The sequence below is a fragment of the Poecilia latipinna genome, unplaced genomic scaffold (genome assembly GCF_001443285.1).
Source record: "Poecilia latipinna isolate Pla-1442-1.1 unplaced genomic scaffold, P_latipinna-1.0 Scaffold262, whole genome shotgun sequence".
Lineage (NCBI taxonomy): Eukaryota > Metazoa > Chordata > Actinopteri > Cyprinodontiformes > Poeciliidae > Poecilia > Poecilia latipinna.
This window is the reverse complement of record NW_015112878.1, coordinates 177,013-198,444: the sequence shown is the minus strand read 5'-3', so window position 1 is coordinate 198,444 and position 21,432 is coordinate 177,013. Positions and strand designations below refer to the sequence as shown.

General features: G+C 38.1%; 2 protein-coding genes across 5 annotated transcripts in view; both read right to left on the bottom strand.

Moving 5' to 3' along the window:
* The window catches only part of nfat5b (nuclear factor of activated T cells 5b), a 43,994-nt gene extending 35,345 nt beyond the window's left edge, over positions 1-8,649 (bottom strand). For all 3 annotated transcript variants that reach the window (XM_015033269.1, XM_015033270.1, XM_015033272.1), the window contains exon 1: positions 8,365-8,649. In XM_015033269.1, coding sequence (XP_014888755.1) covers positions 8,365-8,437 — 73 coding nt within the window. In that variant the 5' untranslated portion in view covers positions 8,438-8,649. The remainder of the gene's footprint in view (positions 1-8,364) is intronic.
* Positions 8,650-9,673: 1,024 nt separating this feature from the next.
* LOC106947932 (polycystic kidney disease protein 1-like 2) overlaps positions 9,674-21,432 on the bottom strand; it is a 23,232-nt gene continuing 11,473 nt past the window's right edge. For both annotated transcript variants that reach the window (XM_015033266.1, XM_015033267.1), the window contains exons 17-41: positions 20,557-20,703; positions 20,349-20,473; positions 20,146-20,266; positions 19,082-19,210; positions 18,757-18,982; positions 18,298-18,488; positions 17,986-18,216; positions 17,732-17,833; positions 17,490-17,668; positions 17,254-17,400; positions 16,969-17,168; positions 15,743-15,969; positions 15,444-15,657; positions 14,904-15,361; positions 14,384-14,480; positions 14,138-14,278; positions 13,853-14,038; positions 11,700-12,030; positions 11,487-11,620; positions 11,283-11,410; positions 11,040-11,200; positions 10,685-10,895; positions 10,470-10,571; positions 10,262-10,393; positions 9,674-10,194 (exon numbers count right to left, since the gene is read on the bottom strand). In XM_015033266.1, coding sequence (XP_014888752.1) covers positions 10,105-10,194; positions 10,262-10,393; positions 10,470-10,571; positions 10,685-10,895; positions 11,040-11,200; positions 11,283-11,410; positions 11,487-11,620; positions 11,700-12,030; positions 13,853-14,038; positions 14,138-14,278; positions 14,384-14,480; positions 14,904-15,361; positions 15,444-15,657; positions 15,743-15,969; positions 16,969-17,168; positions 17,254-17,400; positions 17,490-17,668; positions 17,732-17,833; positions 17,986-18,216; positions 18,298-18,488; positions 18,757-18,982; positions 19,082-19,210; positions 20,146-20,266; positions 20,349-20,473; positions 20,557-20,703 — 4,410 coding nt within the window. In that variant the 3' untranslated portion in view covers positions 9,674-10,104. The remainder of the gene's footprint in view (positions 10,195-10,261; positions 10,394-10,469; positions 10,572-10,684; positions 10,896-11,039; positions 11,201-11,282; positions 11,411-11,486; positions 11,621-11,699; positions 12,031-13,852; positions 14,039-14,137; positions 14,279-14,383; positions 14,481-14,903; positions 15,362-15,443; positions 15,658-15,742; positions 15,970-16,968; positions 17,169-17,253; positions 17,401-17,489; positions 17,669-17,731; positions 17,834-17,985; positions 18,217-18,297; positions 18,489-18,756; positions 18,983-19,081; positions 19,211-20,145; positions 20,267-20,348; positions 20,474-20,556; positions 20,704-21,432) is intronic.

Here is a 21,432-nt window from a genome sequence, read left to right as displayed (position 1 = left end):
TTTTCCCAAAGGGGGGGGTTTTTTTAAAAATTTTTTTTTTTTTTTTTTTTTTTTTTTTTAAAAACCCTTTAAAAAAAAAAAAAAAAAAAAAAAAAAAAAAAAAGAAAGAAGGTAAAATCACTCAAGGGCAGATTCTTTCCCTGCAGGCGCCCCCACCTTGGATAATGCTGCTGAAAGCATATAGTGAGGTAAAACCCTGTTTCAAGACTGACATACCTGAGGGCACATATCACATTGTGATGACCAAACATTCATTACATAAGTAAAGGTTTGGTTTAAGATTAAAATAATTTAAACCAAACCTTTGCTATACACGTTTTGTAGATTTTGCAAAACAACGTCATTCTTTGCGAAGAAATGAGCAACAGTGCACAATCTAATCACAAAGATCATTGTGGTATCAAGTGTGTGCAATATTGCAGTATTTGGCAAGAAATTATATTTCAGATGTCATACATTCATGCTGTGCATATGCTTATTTGCCCAGGAACTCTAACACCCCCTTAATTCCCTGACGCACTTTGCATAAAAGCTCATAAGATATGGGGGGGGACGTTGTTTATTGATTGCGATGAAAAGAGTAAAATGGATTAATCATAATCAAAATAATCAGCACACATTTTAGAAACAGAACCATCATTACACATTGTTCTGATATATTGCAGTCCTAGAAATAAAGACAACTTTCAAATTCAAGACTATAGTTGAATATTGGCAATACTAGTTTCCATTTACTCAAATAGGTCTCTCCATTTTTTCTTCAGCACCGCACTGAAGTTCCAAACGACTGACTAAACATATTACCTGCAGGCAGAGTTTTGATTCACAACATTAAAATATCCAAGGCTATGTATGCCTAATATTGCAACCAAGAAGTCCATTGCAAGTTCTATGCCGCTAAAGAACTTGTCTTTGCACCGGCAGAAATAGTGTCCAGATTAAAAATGTGTCTAAGCCCAACATGACCAAACGGCATCATGATAGTATACATGGAGTAAAATAGCGCAACATCTACAAACCTGCAGCTTTGGTCTCCTGATTGTCCACACAAGCACCACTACAGTTTGAGCGCCAACATCCATGAGAAAGTGTCTGTAACAAACAGCCTCATCCTACCTCACACATCTGCCAGCAAACGTGTGAACTCGTACATGTATGAACTCGTTGCGTCATGTACCTATCTACTGTCTTGATCTGATTTTGCAATGCATTCACCTCTTCCCACATAACTGTGTGCAGCAATTACAAAATCCAGAATATGAGCAATTCATTTTGTTATGAGACCGCTGCATAAAATGCCTCGCTGCCATCTGCAATAGCAAAAACGCTCTGAATTTTGTAGCAGATGAGAAGAAGGCATGGCAAAGACAGATGAGCTAATTAATTCCATCTGGTTATTAACAACACAATTCGCATGACCAATGTAGTTAAAAATTCAGCTGCTAAAACTGCAAAGTGAAGAGCACCACGGGGAAAAAAGATGGCTAACAAGAGCCAGGTGAAGTCAACCTTCAAAAAGGCCAAAGCACGTCATAGGGCTCGTTAAAAGCCATTTGTATTGAGAGCTTGCTGGAGCAGTCCCAACTAAAAAATGATAACAAAGGGAGGGAGGAGGGGGTTCATAAAGTTGTAGACTGGATTACAAGCTATAGGCATTCTACTTACCCCAATACTCTTTCAGTAGGAAGCCTTATGTGCATATTTTGTTATTTTTAAGACTTTAAAAATTAAAGTAATTTAAAAGTTGAATAATCTTTAGCTGAGGAAGATGTTTACTCTAATTTTGACTAATAAAATACCTTGAGACCTGGTAACACAGTCTGTACAGTCACGTTATAAGGGTCTGACACCTTAACTGCTGTACTTTGCCAGTGGAAAGACTGCAACCAGCCAAGATTCATCTCGCTTAATATTTAATGTCTTAGTTCACAATCGCCTTGCTGCAGAGAGGCGCACAAGGGTTGTTAGATCTCACAGGTGCTTTGGGCTTTTCGCAAAAGAGTGAGAGAAACCTCCCTGAAGATGAAGGCAAGCGAAAGCGCTGGCCATACTGAATGCTTCTTCTCTCCCTTACACTGTCCACATTCAGACTGCAGAATGCAAAAGTGAATATTTAATCTGCATACGGTCATGGAGAGACTGAACTCTATGCATGATAGTGAATGGAAAACACATTCATGGAATATGATTCTGCTAATTAACCACAAAAAAAAGACCTTAAGCATTACCGGGTAAAAAAAAAAAAAAAAAAAAAAAAAATTAGCAAACGAAGCTTTTTTTTTTGAACCTTTCTTTTTTTTCTGGGACTCCCTGATATCCTGCAACATTTGTCCAGAAAAAAAGTATCTAGACTTAACAGGTGAAAATCTGCTTTCATCACATAAATACAGCAAACCGGCTAATCTGAAACAGTCCCAGGAAACAAAAGTCTCCTATTTTAAAAAGAAACGCCTTTGGCAGAATGGAAAACCTGCAACACCGGCATGCCTGTAATACTTCAGAGGTCATCTGAGAGCGACAACTTAGTTGCACAGCGTAAAAGTTTATTCTAGCCTCCTGTTGTGCATGCAAAACATCCAAGATGCAGATCTAAAAACTGCTTTTCTCCTCTGATAAAGTGTGGAACATGCACACGTGGTATTGCAAAGAGTAACATTAGCTTTAATATTGAGCTTTTGGAGTTGCTTTATTCTATGTAGCAACTTTTTGAATTGTATTTCTGCACCCATGCCCAGACTTGCTGGCCAAAGTATTTAGATAAATGAGCAACACATTATTTCAAGAAAAATGTTAAAATAAGGAGCTGTTTGAGACTCCAACTTCAACTTGCAATTTCACACAAGACGGATAGCCAAGTAACACCTCCAGGCTCTTTAACAGGTTAAACCACTCAGACATTGATTTGTCGCGGCCCAAACAAAGTCACAAGTGTGCAGTAAATACCAAAGGAGGTGATATTTTGACCTGACCCCGATTAGACTTCTTACTGAAGTTTGGCGAGGGTTAATAATTAATCAAAGAGATGGAGCAGAAGATAAGGGTATAAACACACACAAACACAACTTTAAGAGGTGTGAATTCCAAACATCACTGCACTGATTGCTTTTTATAAACAAGATATACAGCTCTGGACAAAAATTAAGAGACAACATTAAATGATCAATGTCTCTGATTTTACTTTTAATACACGTTTGATTTAAATGAACATTGTTCTTTTATTCCATGAACTACTGACAACATGTATCTGAACTTTTAAGCAAAAATGTAGTACTTATTTGCAGAAAATGAGAAATGGTCAAAATAACAAAAAAAGATGCAGCGCTTTCAGACCTCAAATAATGTAAAGAAAACAAGTTCATATTCATTAAGAAACAGCAATACTAGTGTTTTAACTCAGAAAGAGTTCAGAAATCAATGTTTGATGGAATAACCGGGAGGTTTTCAATGGGGTTCAGTGCAGTGGGCTTTTCATTTTTCCAGAGCTGTATTTTGAAATAAACAGATGCATTGTTGAGGTCATATTTAAAGCAGCAAAGGGGCAGTAATGAGGACGAAAAACATTTTAGATCCAAATATGTTGATCTGTACACTTTCAATTTCCTTAACCCCCTTCATCTAGATGTTTAACATGCTAGTCAAGATATCAATTTTGCATAACTGAGAAGTGACACCCATGATGACTGACCCATTAGTGACCATGGCAACCAAAGCAAAATGTTTCTTCAGCCACAGTAAAGGCTTAGGTTGAGATGTTTGGCCCAGTATACAGGGAGATTTGTGGACATGGTCAGCAACAACACTTTAAACAATTATCAACTGGTATCATGGACCCCAATGTGTGTTAAGAAATATGTCCCCTACACCATTACTACCAGTATTAACTGTTGGTAGAAGGTTGGATGGATCCTTGCATTATGTTGCAGCAGAAATCTTAACTCATCAGACCAGACAACACTTTTCCAATACTGTGAAGTGTAAGCCTCAGTCTCCTGTTTTTAGCTGCCAGGAGGTTTGCTGTTGTGGCACCTCTCCTTCAAAGTTTGACATATTGCACATTCAGAGATGGTATTCTGTTTACTTTGGTTGCAAAACGCTGTAATTTGAACAACTATCTTCTTTCTTCAATCTTGAAACAACCTGCAAATTCTTACAACATATAAATGTTGTGTGGACATTTATGTGCACACAACAGTTCTACCAGCGACATTTTCTCCTTTTCAGACCATTCTTTTTTGGTTGTGCATAAAAATCCCAGTAAACCAAATGCTTCTGAATAATTTCAGACACTTAGAAAAAAAATATTCTTGATCATAGCGTGGCATAGGAATATGGTTGCCAGCTAAAATGAGAGTCGGAAGTATGCAGAACCGGTTTGGACTGATGTTTTAACAGATGAAGATGTGACCAAGAACGTTCTGAACAAAAACAAAACATTGTGTCTCTATAATATTTCAAGGAATTCAAGTTCTCAAGCTGAATGAGTCACGGTGTTCTTGTTGAAGTGGATATCTGAGATCAGATCGTACTAATGAGACAAGCCCACAACAAGAACAGGACACAGTTGACAGTGTGCCAACTGGAATACAAATCGATCTAATGCAAATAAAATTAATTATTCTGCTTTCCTTTTGTTTTGTTTTTTGACATTTTCTCCTTTTCAGACCATTCTTTTTTGGTTGTTCATAAAAATCCCAGTAAACCAAATGCTTCTGAATAATTTCATACACTTAAAAAAATATTCTTGATCATATGAAATAAATCAAGAATTTATTTATGAAATAAATGATCAAATATCATTTATTTGATCATAAATGATATTTGATCATTTTTTGTGGCATAGGGATATGGTTGCCAGCTAAAATGAGAGTCGGAAGTATGCAGAACCGGTGTGGACTGATGTTTTAACAGATGAAGATGTGACCGAGAACGTTCTGAACAAAAACAAAACATTGCTTCTCTATAATATTTCAAGGAATTCAAGTTCTCAAGATGAATGAGTCACGATGTTCTTGTTGAAGTGGATATCTGAGAACAGATCGTATTAATGAGACAAGCCCACAACAAGAACAGGACACAGTTGACAGTGTGCCAACTGGAATACAAATCGATCTAATGCAAATAAAAATAATTATTCTGCTTTCCATTTTTTTCTCCCTCTGTCATACTTTTTGGGTTTCCTTACATATCCGCTAGCTTTCAAGGCAGTTGAGTATTTTTAAGCGCATGCCGCTAAGTTTGCCTGACACAGTAGAGTCAATATTAATAGAGTGCTATTTAAACCTCGGTTTATACACAGAGGAGACCAAGAGTTAATTATTGGCCAAGCTAAGGTGGGTGTCAATAAAAAATAAAAAAAAGAAGTATGTCGAGATCTGAGGGCTTACAATTGTTAAATAGGCTAACCAGAATGTATACTGAAGCCGTAACATTCTTCATTTTTACAGTGAAACTGCAGGGAAGGCATTTTAATACAATCATTAACCAGAAGTCCCTCACGGACTACAAAAAGTAGCACAAAATGCCTTCCTGTCTTGAGAGCTATTGTTAAAGCATTCTGCTTTTCCTTGGTATTCCCTGGGCTACTCTCAAGCTAAAAATGAGCTCCCTACAAAGAGCTTGTTGCCCAAAGGAGAACATGGCTAGATGCTACATAGATATTAAAAAGAAAAAGGAAAAAAAAAAAAAATCTACTTGAATTTATGGGCATTTTTTGGGTACAACTCATCAATATTGACAATTGTGAGTATTTTTTTTCTTTCAAACAACAGAGTAAATCTGTAAAAGATCAGAGAAGTTGACTTACAAAACAATGTCACAATAATGCAATTACATGTGACAGCTGAGCTGATAAAGATATACAAGAGTGTGATTAGTAATTAGGACTCAGGGATCTTAACATTAAGGGCTGCAATTATCTGACATATCATTGGAAAACCAGGAAGCCAACTTTTGTCACTGTTTATAACAAGTTCAGATAATTTACCCTCTTTGAGAAGAGGAATAAATTGTGCACTTAAAGGTGAAATGGTGGACTTTTAAAGAATGATCTTAAGATGTACTATTTGAGTTTATTGGTGGATAATAAAGTACAGCCTTGTATAGGCTGTAATGGTGTGTTGGCCTTCAACACAGCTATAAAAGGTATTATTCATCATCCGCTCAGCAGTCCACCTGACCTCAAAGGTAGCAAATACGCATAGTTGCTACCTAGTAGGCCATTTTGCAAATTGTGTTACATTTATGTTTCTTTTTCCTATGTGTATTCTCCATTAATATATCCAAGAAAATATCTTATGCATTGATGCCTTTTCTGAAATAGGTCTTTGAGATGAAGCTTGTATGTCAGGATTACATTTGATTTGATTTGATTTTTACAGTCTGGATGAACCAATCTAAAATCAGGACAATTTAGAGGAATAAGTTCTACGACATGGACAAGTGACAAGAACAGCTGAAGTAAATGGATTAGGTAGTTGGAGAGTGGATGTAGACATGCCTGCTGAGTACAATGAAGAAATGATAAACAAATAAGGCAAGGTTCTTTTCAGCTCGGCAAATTTCCTGCCACTTTACAAAAACATGTATTTTAGTTTAATAGTTCCCTCCAACCGACCTTAGGTGTCAGTGAGTGTGTACATGACTTTCAATCTCTTTGTAGATCTGTAATGGATTGGTGACCTGTCAGGGGTTTACCCAGCTTCTCGCCCATCGACTAGTGTAAATAGCTCACGATATTTCTGCCGTCCTGCAAGGATGAAGCATGCATTGAAAGTGCATGGGTAACCATAAGGAGCAGTCCACTGAACCTTCTTTGGACACTTTTGGCCTTTAGTATTCCCTCAAGCAGCTTAAGCTCTCAGTGTAAAGGAAGCCAACTTGTATTTTGATGTTTTTGCACAACACAGTTAGCTCAAATCCTAATTGAGCTAATTAGGATAAAAAATATTCTTTTTGCACATATAATTTGCATATAAAAACCTGCTGTTTTTGTCTGATATACACCACCTTTTACAATGCTGTGTACAGCAGCTTGGGGCATTGGTTACAAAAAAATTATCCAAAAGTATGACTTAAGCATTTTGTAAAACTAAGCTTAGATGAGGTAACTTTGTCTTTCATCACCTATGAACCAAAAGCTGAGGTGGAGTTGTGTCTAAATTGTTTGTCTCTCAAATAGCTGGATTTCACCTTGCTCATCCAGATCTTTTTTTTTTTTTTTACCTACCAACATTGTTGTGAAATGGAATGTATTTTTCTCAGAATGTGTTGCACTTTGTAAACAGCCCGCCCAATTAGTTCATTTACACGTGAGTTGGATTATCTGCAAAGACAAGTAAAACCATGTTCAAGGAATGTCAACGTATGAAAAGAGAAACCCTCTTCTTGCTGTGAAACCAAAGGTCCATTGTTAAGGCAAGAAAGAGATAATGGTTTTGGTAGCGTTTTGGACCTTCCTAGGTATCCCTGCCACCACACCCAACTCCAGACAAAAGCAACTGAAATAGCTTATTGTAATTTTTCATAGTACAAAAAAAATGCATACCAACTCTGTGCATCGTGACTGATAAACTAAACGACAACAAAAATAAAAACATTGCATTCTTGTATGTTTGGTTAAAATGTTTAGTTTTGCAAGGTGTAGGGGTTTTAACAAAAAGCAGTTACTCTGAAAAAGTCTTCTTTAACTGATAAACTAATTACCTTTATTATGCTTGTGTTATAACAGTCTCCAGAATAAATAAAGCCGACGAAAACAGAAGAATGCCGACTTTACAGCATTGCACCTGTTGTTAAGAGTTCAGTAGAGTTCAGTTTTTCTATCCACAGGTTGCCTGAGGCTACCTTGCTGATGATTACACAGTTTATGTTAATTGTCCCACTAGCGCCGCTCTGGGAGCAGTGCAGTGCATGCATATGTGTGCATGTGTAAAGTGCCTGGCGGGGGCGGAGGGCATCGACGGCCTATTCAAACAGACAAGAGAAAATAGATAGCGGGGTTTTTAGGCTGGCAAGGAGATAGTAAACTGGTCTGACCGGTGTGTATGCAGCAGCTGAGGGCTTCAGTGCGCCGAAAACATGAGCATGGGACTGCAAAAACAAAACGAGTATCCGTGAAGGTTGCGCAGGAGAGCCAAAACTTTAACTTCGGCTCATGCGCAGGCATGTGACAGGACAGGAGGTGGTTTATAGATGAATGGCACTGAAGTAAAGTGAACGCCGCCGATACACGCTTAAACACACACACACACACACACACACATGTTGAGAACGAACTCAGGTAAAGTTGTTGCATATCCACACACCCCATAACATGAATGTCAAACTATTTTACCAGTACAAGTACAGTGGAGGAACTTTGTTTACCTTTAGAGTACAGGGATCCGGGAGAATTCAGGTCGCGGTCCCCGTTGAAGAGGGAGATAAAGTCAGAGGGCATCGCAATCCCTCTGGCTGTAGAAACCGGACACTTTCGGTCACTTACAGCGTGGATAAAACTGTTATCTGTCTCACGACTAGCAAACTACAGAACTTGTAAGGGACGGGCGGCAATTCTGGCCTGAGTTTTTCTGTCGTTACTGTTGGCTAACTGTCGGTATTGCCACTCAGGTTGCGAGTCCCTCTTCGGTCCGCCCACAACTCGTGTTTGTTGTCAACGAACGACCAGAGGGGAATCACGCCCACGCCTGTGACGCAACACGTACGAGGGACGTGCAGATTATTTCTCATAAGGTTAGTGTGCTTCCACAACTACTATGTTTTTTGCGGTAAAATATACTTGTCATAATGTAACTGCAATTCAAATCGAGAATTTAACTTAACAATATTTGCAGTCTCTATGGAATTTATAGAACTAATTCTACTCGGGAAAAATTATACTTCTTATTCCATCACCCAAGACAGAATAAAATAATTTACTCGGGAAATGTATCCTGAAAAGGATTTAGAACACTCTGAAAGTCATATTTCCTTGGAAAGTAATCGTTGGACCATGTGGGTATTTCAAGCAAAGCTGTAACTGATCTCTTTACTCTGCATTTTTCAACTGGAAACCACATGGATCTATGTTAAATCTTATAAATACAACTGAACTTTCACAAAATATAAATTTGTAATGTCTACTAACTTATCAAACTAAATTCTTAACTCATTAAAAATGCATGGAGGACTGTCTTAGCTGTAGATGGGAGGAAAGAGGATGTTGGAGAAATAACAAAAGGTCAAACATCAGTTTTACAGTACTTTGGTTAAATTTCACACAAATTTGTTATATATATATATATATATATATATATATATATATATATATATATATACTTTATCAAAACTGCATCCAATTCAGACTTTCCAGTTACACTGGGTGACAAATCTTCATGCATGGTGTGTAAATGTGCTGTTGGCCAATAGGTGCATTGATACGTGGCAACTTAGTTGACTATTGAGGTTTATGGCTCATTGGGTTCCAAGGCATTTGGATACTATTCTGTATTTTGACTGACATGGGTAAAATTATGTTGATGACTGTTAAAATCCAAAATGCAGCACTCAGATTTTACATATTTATTTGTTGTAAGCTTGTTCTTGGAGTTTTTTCAAAATGAACTTCATGCTAAAATGTGAATATTTTGTTCCTTTTTTTAGGTTTATTTGCAATAAAAATCAAACCCAGTGATTATTTCCATTTCCTATATTTTTATTTATGGTGAACTGGAGATAGCTTCTAAATTTGAGCTTAAAGCTAGCAGAAGCGACAGAAGATTCAAAACATTTTATGGGGCACACTTCAGTTTGAGTAGCAGTCACAATTAGATCATGCAAGACTTTATATTTTTTTCATTAATTATTAATCTAACAAAATAATGCTTCCTATTGCAATGTCTCACTGCTCATAATATTTACCTGCTTTTACAATAATGGTTTTACAGTATCTCATACAATAATCTGCAGCCCTAGATACAAACACGACTGATTAACCTACAAGGACTCGTTGACTGAAAAGGCATTTGGCAACTAAATAAAGCAAACTACAGTGATGGTGACTGAACCAATGTACTTCTGTTATTTTATGATGTTAGATGTCATTCTTTTTCCTCAGAAGAATCCCAGTTATGCAACCACTTTCTTCTGACATTTGAGTCCGAACATGTTGCAGAGTTTGATCAACATCAGGTCAACAATCTCCTCTTCTTCTGATGGCTGTAAGAACAGAAACAAATGATAAGAGGATACAGCAATATTAAGACATTTTGGGATTATGACTTACCTCATGATGTATCTGTTCTTGACTGAATGCCACAAGAATAACAGAGATGAAGAGGTTCAGCACCACGAAGGTCATGAACACAATGCAGGAACCAATAAGGAAAGCCCCGAGCACTGGATTGTAATTCAGAACCTGGCAGATCAGAAGCAATGTATTTATAAAAGGGATCATCTGTCATTGTCTACAGTCACAACAGCCTTGTACTAACCTCTTCATAGTTGAAAATACCAAGCTGCAAGCTGACAATAGTTTGTGCAGCATCAAGCAGAGTCCGGTAAGAGTAAAGCTTCCACCCATACATCAGGTTGGACTGAAAAAAAGAAGAAGATACTGCCTGTGAGTTAGTGCAGTCTATTTGACAAAACACAGGGGTTTGTTGAAACTCCAGCAAAGTGTTTATGTTAAGCGTGGGAAAGCCCTCACAGCAATGGAGTAAGCCAAGAACATTATGGTCATGACCACCAGGAAGCCTGAAATATCAGTCCAAGCTCGCTGCAGTGTGGCCGTGATCATGTGCAGCTTCGGGTTGAGTCTCAACAGGTGCCACAGTTTGACTGTAGCCAGCAGAACCAGAAAGGCGATCAGATACCCAAGAGCTGCATCTGCCTGGGCTGTCTCATGGAAACTGGGAAATCTGGACGCAAAAGTAAAAGAAGAAGCTCATGTTTAAAAACGTGTATTTAGTTTAAATGAGACCAATATAGTTTTTGATCTATGGAATAAGTTTCTTTTGTAACAAATATATATATAAAAAAGAGAACATTTCCCCATCTCTTACTGGTGTTTGTTGTTCTGATAAAAACTTATATCCCTCTTTCCCAGTAAAGTTCTCTTGATGAAGACAGACAGCGCACTCCAGCTGAGGATTATTATTGCCAACTCCAACAGGTTCCACTTTATCTTAAAATAAGACCACTTCTGGCTCCTCATTAGCTTTCCCTATGAATAGAAAAATGAGTTTGTGTCAAACATATAGGTGTAATAAAAGTTATAATGTAACAAATATATTATGCTGATGTACCTGAACGAACATATAGTAGATAATGAAGAGAAAATAAGCAATTTCAGAGGCCATGACAAAGACGTGGAGGCCACCCGTTGACTGGTAAAGACGAACACTGTGAAGCTCACTGCGGAACTGGAAAGCCCCTGGATCCAAATAAAAGCACAAAAATCTTAAGTTCTTGTTCAGCAGCTCAAACACGGTAGCACCTGAAGGGCTAACCAGTGGCTGTGGTTTCCAGCATCAGGGTAGCAATGCAGAAGAGGTTCACATTTGCGTTGTACGCAGTGAACTCAACGAAGATGGCTTGGGTGTACACGTCTAACCAGGTGCTGTTATGGAGGTACTTGAGGATTCTAGAAAAACAAGGATGAAACAGGATTAATGTTACATAACTCCCATAACTCCTATTGTTCAAATATTTTAAAAATCTACCTTCTCGACCTCTGTAAGTCTGGCCCCAGATTGATGACAAAGCCGCCTCCTCTGTAGAGCATCACGCTGCCCCAGATGGGAAATGCCCTCAGCTCACTCTGAGATCGGTACACCCATGGACTGTGGGGGTTCAGTGATGTGTTATCTCCTACAGATAGACTCCAACCTGGGCTATAGGAGCCCATGTCCTCTGACTCCCAGGAATAAGGAGTGTGGCAGTCTGGCACAGACTCCTGCATGGTGCGGGCAACGCGACATGAGTTTTTCTGCACTCTCACCTGGCGGAGACGAGCGTTACCCACCAGCTTTGAGTTTCCATCCGTAATAAAACCTGTCAGTTGAGACGATGCACAAAAGAGCATTAACATAGGAAATTTACTTATTAAACAATGTTAGTTCTGGCTAATTGGAACTACTTTGCTAAAATAAAATCTCTTTGATATACAACCCCATGTGCAAAAGACTGAAAGTAAAAATTGCATGCTACTTACACAGTGGGCCTCCAGGCAGAAAATCATTAAAAACAAGTCTAATTTCTTTATACGTGATCACACATGGGCAAAATAAAGCTCCCACAAATAACTGCTCGTAAACACAGATTGTCAAAAAAAAAAAAAAAAAACAGAGCGTTTTTTTTTTAACACTGTACCTGTTGTCTGTGGGATAGAAGCTCTGAATATGGAAACATATGTTTTTATGTGAAATGTTCAAATGTTTTTATGTTCAAATATGTTTTTAAAAAATATATATTTTTTAAACCACAGATGCAATAACCTCCATGCTAAAAAACAGAGGGTCCAGACAGATTGATCATCATTTAGCTCAAAAGCCAGCATTTCTAATGGTATTGGGATGCTTTAGTGCCAACGCCAGGGGCATCTTACACATCTGGGAAGCCACCAAAAATCTAGATAACATACAGGTTTTACAACATACGCTCTCATAAAGATAAAGATAGCACAGCATATTTTGGCCAGAAGTTGCTAAATAGCACACTGCATTCATTACAAAAGCATAACTCTGGTACACGAGTTTGGACGCTGCACAGGACTGCCTGGGGTGCCAACTTCTGAGCAAGTGAAAACATTTGTGTCTTTTGAAACAAAAAAACTTTGTGGCAAAGAAAACCCAGGAATGTGGACCAACCCTTATTTTAAGACAAGAATGAGGCAACATTTCTGTCTAAAAATTACAAGAACCGGTCTTCTCAGTTCTCGTATGTTTATAGTGTGTTTGTAAAAGACGAGGTGAATTCTTCACAGGAATAAAAGTAGACCCCTCTCTGCTTCTTTTATCTTTTTATTTTTATTTTTAGATATCTTCAATTTCCAAATGTATTAATTAATTTTCAAAAGGAAGACAATCTGGTACATTAAACATCTGATATGTATTCTTTGTTTAGTTATACACAATAAATGGAACTATCCTTATGTGATCATTAGATTTACTTTCATTAAGATGCTGCACAACTAATTAGGAATTGAGGTTTTAATTTCTTTAAAACTTAGATTGTTGACTTAATGTTTTACAATATGCATAGTCATGTTCAATAAATTGAAATATTATTTCAGAGGTTTAGATAAATAAGTACTTTTAGAAAATAACCTTGTGATCAAATTTTCCAAAAAATTAAATGTGTTTTTATTAGTTTTAGGTAGAAAAACATCATAAATAGCAGAAATAAAGGCTTAAAAAAGGTTTGTGCCTAATCAATCTATATAATGAATTTGATTTACTGCATTTAGTTAGTGAAATAAATAAACTTTTCAATAATCTAATTTCTTGAATGTGACTGCATGCTTTATAAGACACAATCATATTCAGAGGCATATTTGTATCATATGAATATATGATACAAATATCATATATTCATATATATATGAATATGAATATATTCATATATATATGAATATATGAATATATTCATATATATTCAATTGGAATTGATTGTCTTTCAATTCCAAATATTTTTAGTTTTCTTACTGCGTTAAGAAAAACAAAGCTTGACAAAAAAAATTTGAAATAAGTCAGCCGTTTTAAAAATCAACAGTACCAAAATCGATATTAAGAACTAATGAAGATGCATAAATACATATTTTTCAGCTTTCTGTTTGAAAAGACGGATGTTTCCAATTCCATCACAGCATAATGACCTGGGTAATCGCCATAAAGGTTGCTCAGTAAGGTAGTGTTTGCCCAGTTGAACACGTCCTGGATGCTCATGGTGTTGGAGATTCCTTTGCTGAAGCTTTGTCGAATGTGTCGGCTCAGAAAATAAGCGTTAGGATCCCTCTGACCGTACGCCACCAGAAGCAACACCCACATGAATCCCATGTAAGCTGCATCACAAACATCGCTTTACATCAGTAAGTCAAACTGTATTATTATTTTTTTTATTATTAGCATAACTAATATTGCTGCAATCAGTGTAACTCTACCAAGAATCTCCCTGATGAGGCCAAAAACTTTCTGCTCTTGAATTACGTTTTTCCTCATCCTCTCGATGTCAGTAGGAGGTGGTGGCTGGTAGAAACTACATGTGCTGTCTCTTCTAGCGACTTGCACTACGTCAGGATCATCTGAGGGAGAAAATGCATACAGCGTACTGATATATTTAAAATAATCTTTTTGACATTATTAGCATTTTTTTTTTTTTTTTAGTTTTAAAAATGAAGAACACAAACCTGGATGAGTGAGCTTCTCGTCTATCTGAGGTTCTCCAAATTCTTCCTCGTCAACTTTCTTCAGAACAAGAGCAAAGAAAGCAGCAAAACCAAGAACCTGGGGCAAAAGATTTTCAAACTTTACTTCAACAGCACTTAAAATAAGTTATTGTAAAAACCCTAATGTGCCCTAATGGTCAGTAACTGTTAAATTGGTATTTTGTGCATTTATTTCTGATTTCTTGGTGTAGTGTACATTTACTTTGTCAATGACAGTGATTCTGTTGACCCTCGTTTTAGCTAAGTATTTCCATTGTTGTACGATATGATGCCTGTTTCAGAAGAATGCTCTCGCCTGTACGCAAAAATGACTGTAATAGTGTTGTAATATGCTTAATTAGTATTTTATTACTTTATTTTATATATTAACTAAGTTGTTACTTAACCCAATAACCTATTGGCTATTTATTCAGAAAACTGAGAATTTAGTCAGACAGAAGTAAACCTTTTCTTTCAGCCTGCTCTGCATCTTGCTACTTACCTTTAGAGGCTGGGTGATAAAGAGACTCTCAAAGAAGGACACCACCATGGAAATAAGCCAGTTTATAGACTGGTCCTTCCCATAAGTCAGCCCATACATCATAGTGAAGTATCCTGACACAGCACTGGTTGCAATGACCAAAATCCACCCAACAAACACGAACCACCATGGCAGCCCTCCCTGGCTGCGCTTCTTTTCAGCGCCGCTGCTGATGCTTTCTTCAGGACTAGGGCTGCGGTTCAGCTGATCTCCATCCAACAGGAACTCCAAGTGACTCTTCATTCCCTGGACTTGCTGCATGGCCCTGTTGTAGCTGCTGGTGTTTGGAAAACGAGAAGGTCCCAGTAGACGAAGCTCCTTCTCGACATGACGCAGCTGCTTGTACAAGTACCGACTGTTGTTGGTCTTCTTTTGAGCTTCATCAAAAGTCTTTTCTGGGCTCCCCCACAATCCGTTTTCTATAAAGAGTAATGGCATAAGGACGGTCAATTATATTTTAAGCAATGTACAATTAATTAAATTAATAAGAACACATTTCACCTTGTAGATTCACAGCACCCAAACTCAAGATCACACTGTCTGCCTGGGAAATGTTTGAATAGAAGTCCCCAGCCGTTTTGTTCTGGTGTCTAATGATGTCCTCCACCAGAGACAGGAGGGTGTTTATGTCTGCCTGCTGACCTGGATGGAGCTCAAAACTTGGCGGTGGACTCTTCATGGCCTTTGAGAGCGACTGTGCAATTCTCTTTATGTCCTAATGTAGACGTCATGCAAAGTAGTTAACACATACAGAAGAGACAGACCGCATCCATAAACTCTTAGGATTTCTATTGCTTCACCTTGATCACAGTGTCTGCGGTGATGTGCTTGATCTCTGTGGGAGGAGATGAAGTCTGTGAGGGAGAAACTCTAACTGTGTTGCCCTGTTTTAGTCCTTCTGCTTTGGCAGCTTTCTCTCGCGGGCGAGTGTTTCTGAAGATGCTGACGATAAGCAGATTGATGGGGAACATGATGATGGAACTTTGAAATCCAACCATAACCTGCTGCCAGGTGAACTCAATGTGACCTGCAACATAACCGTAGGTTTTAAGTTTAGTCTAATTTTATACAGCAAAGCAACAGGTAAAAAAAAAATTTCCAAGGACTTTTAATAATTTTTTAGCAGATTATGTAAAACGTTATGATGGATCATGATTATGAAAAATGAAAAATGTCATTTCTTCCTGCTGCATGACTTAATTAACTTCTTTGAGCAGAGGAAACAAAGAGGACATGGAGAGGAAATGGAGAAAAACTAGGTTGAAGAATGGAAAGGATAATTATTCACAACGTCAATGCCACAACCAAAGAATTATGAAAAAAAAAAGTTGGATATATATTTCACTTTTTGTCACATAACCACAAACTTTAATGTATTTAATTGGGATTTTATGTGGTAGAAAAAGATAAAATACTCCATAATTGTAAAATGAAAAAAAAAAACAAAAAATGATTTTCAGCTTTTCTATTTTACTAATAAAAATCCCAAAGGTGTGGAATGCATTTGTGTTCAGTTTGTTTATTCTTTTAACACTGATTGAAATCCAGCGTAACCACGTGGCTTCAGAAGTCAATTCAACGGGTTTTGTGTATTTTATTTACTTCTGTATAAATTCAGCTGTTCTGTGAATTGACAGAGGGTTGTTAGACAGTATTAATGAACAAACAGTATCATAAAGACCGAAAAAAAAAACAAACAGCAAACATGTCAGGGATACTGCTCAAGCCATCATCCAAAAATAGAAAACCATGACACAACGGCAAACCTTCCAATACACGGCCGTCCACCTAAACTAACAGGCTAGACAAGAAAAGCAATAATCAACGAAGCAGACAGGAGGCCTGTGGTAACTGCAAACACACCAAACTTTTCAGATTTGTATTTTGGAAACTGTAAAACATCTGCAGGTTAAACATTTCCTGGTTTGTATAAACAAAAGGTTCAGCAAAAACCAAAAAGAAAAATAGTTTCTAGATGTCTTTAAGGGATTATGAAAGACTGACAATAGATATGTACGTTGCATACCTAAGTCCATGGTCTGCTCAGACGGGTTTGTGGGAATGCCCCAAAACATGATGCTTGTCAGCATGGTGCAGAGCAGAAGGGAGAAACAACACGACACTCGCTGCACACGTGTGAATGTGCTGCAGGGAGGCCGGCTAATGACCGAGAACCAGATGTGCCCATCTTGAAAATCCTTGGCTGTCTTCATAAAAAACAAGTTACTGAAAAAGAGACAGTGGATAGAAACGACAGCAACTCAAAACGTACAATTAATAGGTAATGTTAGCTGTTTAATGCAGCTCTTACCTAAATCGTTTTAAATCTGACTCTGTTGCGACAGGAAAGACCTTGTCAAGCCAGCACTCAGCCATGTCTACAGCAAGCCAGGAGTTGCAGAGAAAGTGCCATTTCTGACCAGTTTCCAGATCCTGCACCGTCACTTTATTCACATACCTGTACATTCGATTTAAAAGAATACTTAAAAACTATTGCTTTTCAACTGACTAAAGTAAAACAGCACACAAGATCTTCTCCCTTCTCACCAAGCAGGGTGGTCTCCCGAATTGTCGTGCCAGAGTCTTATGCTCTGCAGATCTCCAAGAGAAAAGTGTGTGGTCAACAGAAACATGTCCACCCCACCCCTCTCAAACACAGGCTTTTCCGGGTCTGCCAGGTGGTGGGGTTCGCTTTCTCCCTCTGTTCCCAGTAGAGTTATGGTAACCTAAAACACAGGCAGTCAGTCAGGGAAAGAGTCTGAGAGGATTCAATAATGCTTTCACCCCACCTGAGAGGAAGTTGATGCACTGTGACGATGTCCTGTGTTAACAGTAAGCATGTAGCGATATTCTGCCAGAGGGTCGTTGTCCTCAAGGACTGTTATTTTGACCTGCAAGTGGACGGCAAGTAATAAAAGTTGCTTTATAGTCAAATATATATTGCGCAAATATATTCCCGATATATTTGTCAACTCGGTACAGTCGATATTTGAAAGGGGGGAAAAAAATGCCTGAAGTTAAACCAAAATCTGATGAGGATGACCTTGGTCGAGTCATGGATGTCTTTCCTGTGTGCCCATACCACCGCCAGCAGATAAGCAGCAAAAATGGATCCCACAAAGCACACCACTACCGGATTATTAGCAAATGTAGCAAAGAGTTCGGCTGTGCGGGTAACGTCCACCAGGTTGGGCATGACAAAGAAAGAGCTGCCGAAGAATGTTAAGTGGTTACAGAGGCACTGAGTGACCAGCGGAGTGGTGAGGGGGCCGACCTGAGGGAACAAACAACACAAGGTTTCAACTTTATGCATTTATAAAGCAGTAACTGTGAACTGCGTCGTTTTTCTGCGCACCCTGCAGCCATCTTCACTCCAAGAGGACTTGGTTTCATTCCAGTATTTGCACTGAGCAGCAATAGAAGTCACAGTAACTGTGGCATTGACGGATTTGACGCCAGGCTCAACAATCGGCTTGACAAGAAGGAAATGAATTCCAGCTCCTCCTGTTCGGTCCTTGGGACTCAGCAGCCAGGTAAATTTTTCCTCTGTGTCAGAATGAGAAACATTATTTTTTCAACTGAACAGACAGAAAGAACCGCTTGAAAACAATGCCATCCTGTTATATCAATGCAAGTTGCCAAGTGTCTCGGTTTTAGGACCTCAATGAGCAATAAGAAGGCAGGATCTCTACTTTTTTGATTTAGTTTAAGTTAGTAGGTTGGCTCTTCTCTTAGTGCTTATGTTTTGTGTTTTACCATCAACAGACGATTTGAAATATCTTTCCAACCAAATCAAAATATGTGGCTTCAGTACCTTCATTTACATTCTCAAGTGGGAGCCGAGTCTTGGCCACGTAGCTCTTCTCATGTGGGTAAACTTTATATCCAAGGAAAACCATGAAGGATATGTCTTGAGATGGCTCCAGCTTTAGCACCAGGGTCACCTCTGCTGACGGTATGTCAATCATTAATGTGCTGAAATTGGCAAGGTCAAGGACTGTGCTGTTCTGCTGTCCAACGTCAAGTCTGGGCAGACGAATCTGAAATCCCAGAATACATATGCATAAAAAACATGGCTCCACAAATACTCTCCAAATTCAGTTTACTATGAAAAGATGTAGAAAGGTTTGTGATGTGACCTCTATTTCCTTAGGCAGGTTTTCAACAGGTATGACTGTGCTGTTCATTCTGGTGAAAGACAGCGAGGCCACAGTTCCTGTGATGCTTTCCTCCTTCCAAGCGAATGGGTTTTTCTCAAAGCTCATCATCTAGATGCGCAGAGCATGATGACAGAAATCATTAAACAATCAGATTTTGTTTACACTTAGGTTTCTTTAGAGGCTGTCTACAAATCTGAATTAATTTGGCAATTGCCATATATTCTGAAAGCACACTCACAAATGGGAGTACATGCAAAGAAAAAAAAAAAAAAAGAACGCAGTTATCAGAAAACAGAAGGTTGCCTGTATGTGACAGAGTTTTTCCATGACGGCTCTAATTGTGCAAGAGTAATGCAGATGTATACTGTATCCTGTAATGAGTTTAGACTATCAATTATTTTTTTTATACTTGACTTTCTAAACTTTTTTGAAAGGCTTTTGATAGTTCTCCAGACTTTCTGCTGTTTTGGAACTCCTTTTCTGCCCAGTTCTTCGACCAGATCGTGACAGGATATTATGCAAGAAAATAGAAAAGTGGAAAATTTGAGACAAAAAATAAAAAAACCTTTCATGTTTAAAACAGTCATCTACAGTATCAGTAAAATAACATCTAGCAAAAGCTGCCTGACAACAGACCAGCAAGAGGCTTCATCCATCAAACTGTGTTACCTCTGGCATTCTTCACGAATCTAACAAAAGGCATTGGGAGTAAACTTATGTCTTCTTATCCTACTGAAATGTGTGTGTGAATGAAGCAAACTGATCTAGAGCCTTACAAGTTAGTGCAAAAGAGCCCAATTTCTGAAGCAAAACTTAAGAAACTGGCTGACCTGTGCCTGCAGAATAATTGCTCAGTTATTTCAAAAGATTACAACAAAGTCTAAGACGTTTCTACGAAACTTCAATAAGGAAACCAATCAACGTCTTTTGGCGTTCCAGCTAAAAAATAGATACAAAATGCTTTGTCTGATTATGACCTTGAGGCTGTGTTTGCCTCTGCAAAATAACACTTTTCAACTTTTCTCCTGCGAGAACACACTTACTCTGATGTCTACTGGCTCCCCCGGAGAGACAACGCCAGCTGGTATTGAGGGAATGGAAAAGCTGGAGGAGCCTTTCTTCTGGACATTTATGTGCCGCGTCTGCATGTCGTCTGAGGATATTCTTCATGAAACAGAGTAAATGAAGGAAAATCAAGACAGTATGTATTAATGTAAAACTTTGTTGAGTGCCAATAACCTTTTACCTGTTGACATACAAACTGATCTGACCAGAATCGATGACCGCAGGCTTTGCATCCAGCTGCTTGTTATTCAGCAAAGCACTCTGAAGATTGTTGATCCCAGCCAGAAGAAAATCTGAAACTTTTTTCTAAGTATGATATTATGTTCGTCAGGCACCACATGTAAGTAAAGAAAGTCACATACATGCATCTATGAAGACTTTGTTCATACATTAGATGAAACATTCAGAATATTACTAGCTGCTTCGACTATTGGTGTAGCTGCTAGCAGAATATCTTCATCTCCACTTTCAGATGGCTTGATGGTCAAAGTCTTGAGGGAGGAGCTGAGGTTAACCAACAATGAACCAGCTTCTTCCTGCAGAAGGCATAAAACAAACTGAATTATGAGCATGTGTAGCACAGAGTCAAGTCAAAATAACACATTTAACAGTCCACAATAATGGGGTGAGTGAGAACTTTTCTTTATATTTAGTTCAGTCATCTAAACTAAGGGGGGAAACTGCTTTCTATAAAAGGTATTAAGGGTTTTTATACATTTTTAAGAGACCTTGATTTCAGGTGGTGTTGACATGAGGGTTAAACAAAGAAATCCTACATATACTGACAAAAGCAATTCACTCTGGTATATACATTGCCATAAACGAAAGCCTAGTAAATCTGAGTGAACCCTAAAAGGCCATAGAGTTAGCATTTAAATTTAGAAGGTATGTTACCTAAAGGTACACGAGCTTTGAAATATCCTTGTAGCTTTTTTTTTTTTTGATGAGGATGGATTCCTACCATCTTTGTCAAATATTCAATAGAGACCATTGCAAAAATATTCATAGTCGTTGAACCTTATTTCACTTTGACTCATTGCAACTCCAAACTTCAGTGTATTTCAATGGGATGTTATGTGACAGACTGATAAAGTAACGAATCATATGTAAATGAGATGAAAAGAAAATTGGATTTCTCACAAAATAAAAATCTAAAAAGTATGGTTTGCACTTATATTCAACCGCATTTACTCAACCCCCCCCCCCCCACAATGTCCACCTTCTATTTTAAGAATCATAATTTAACAAATGACGCTTAGTGACAA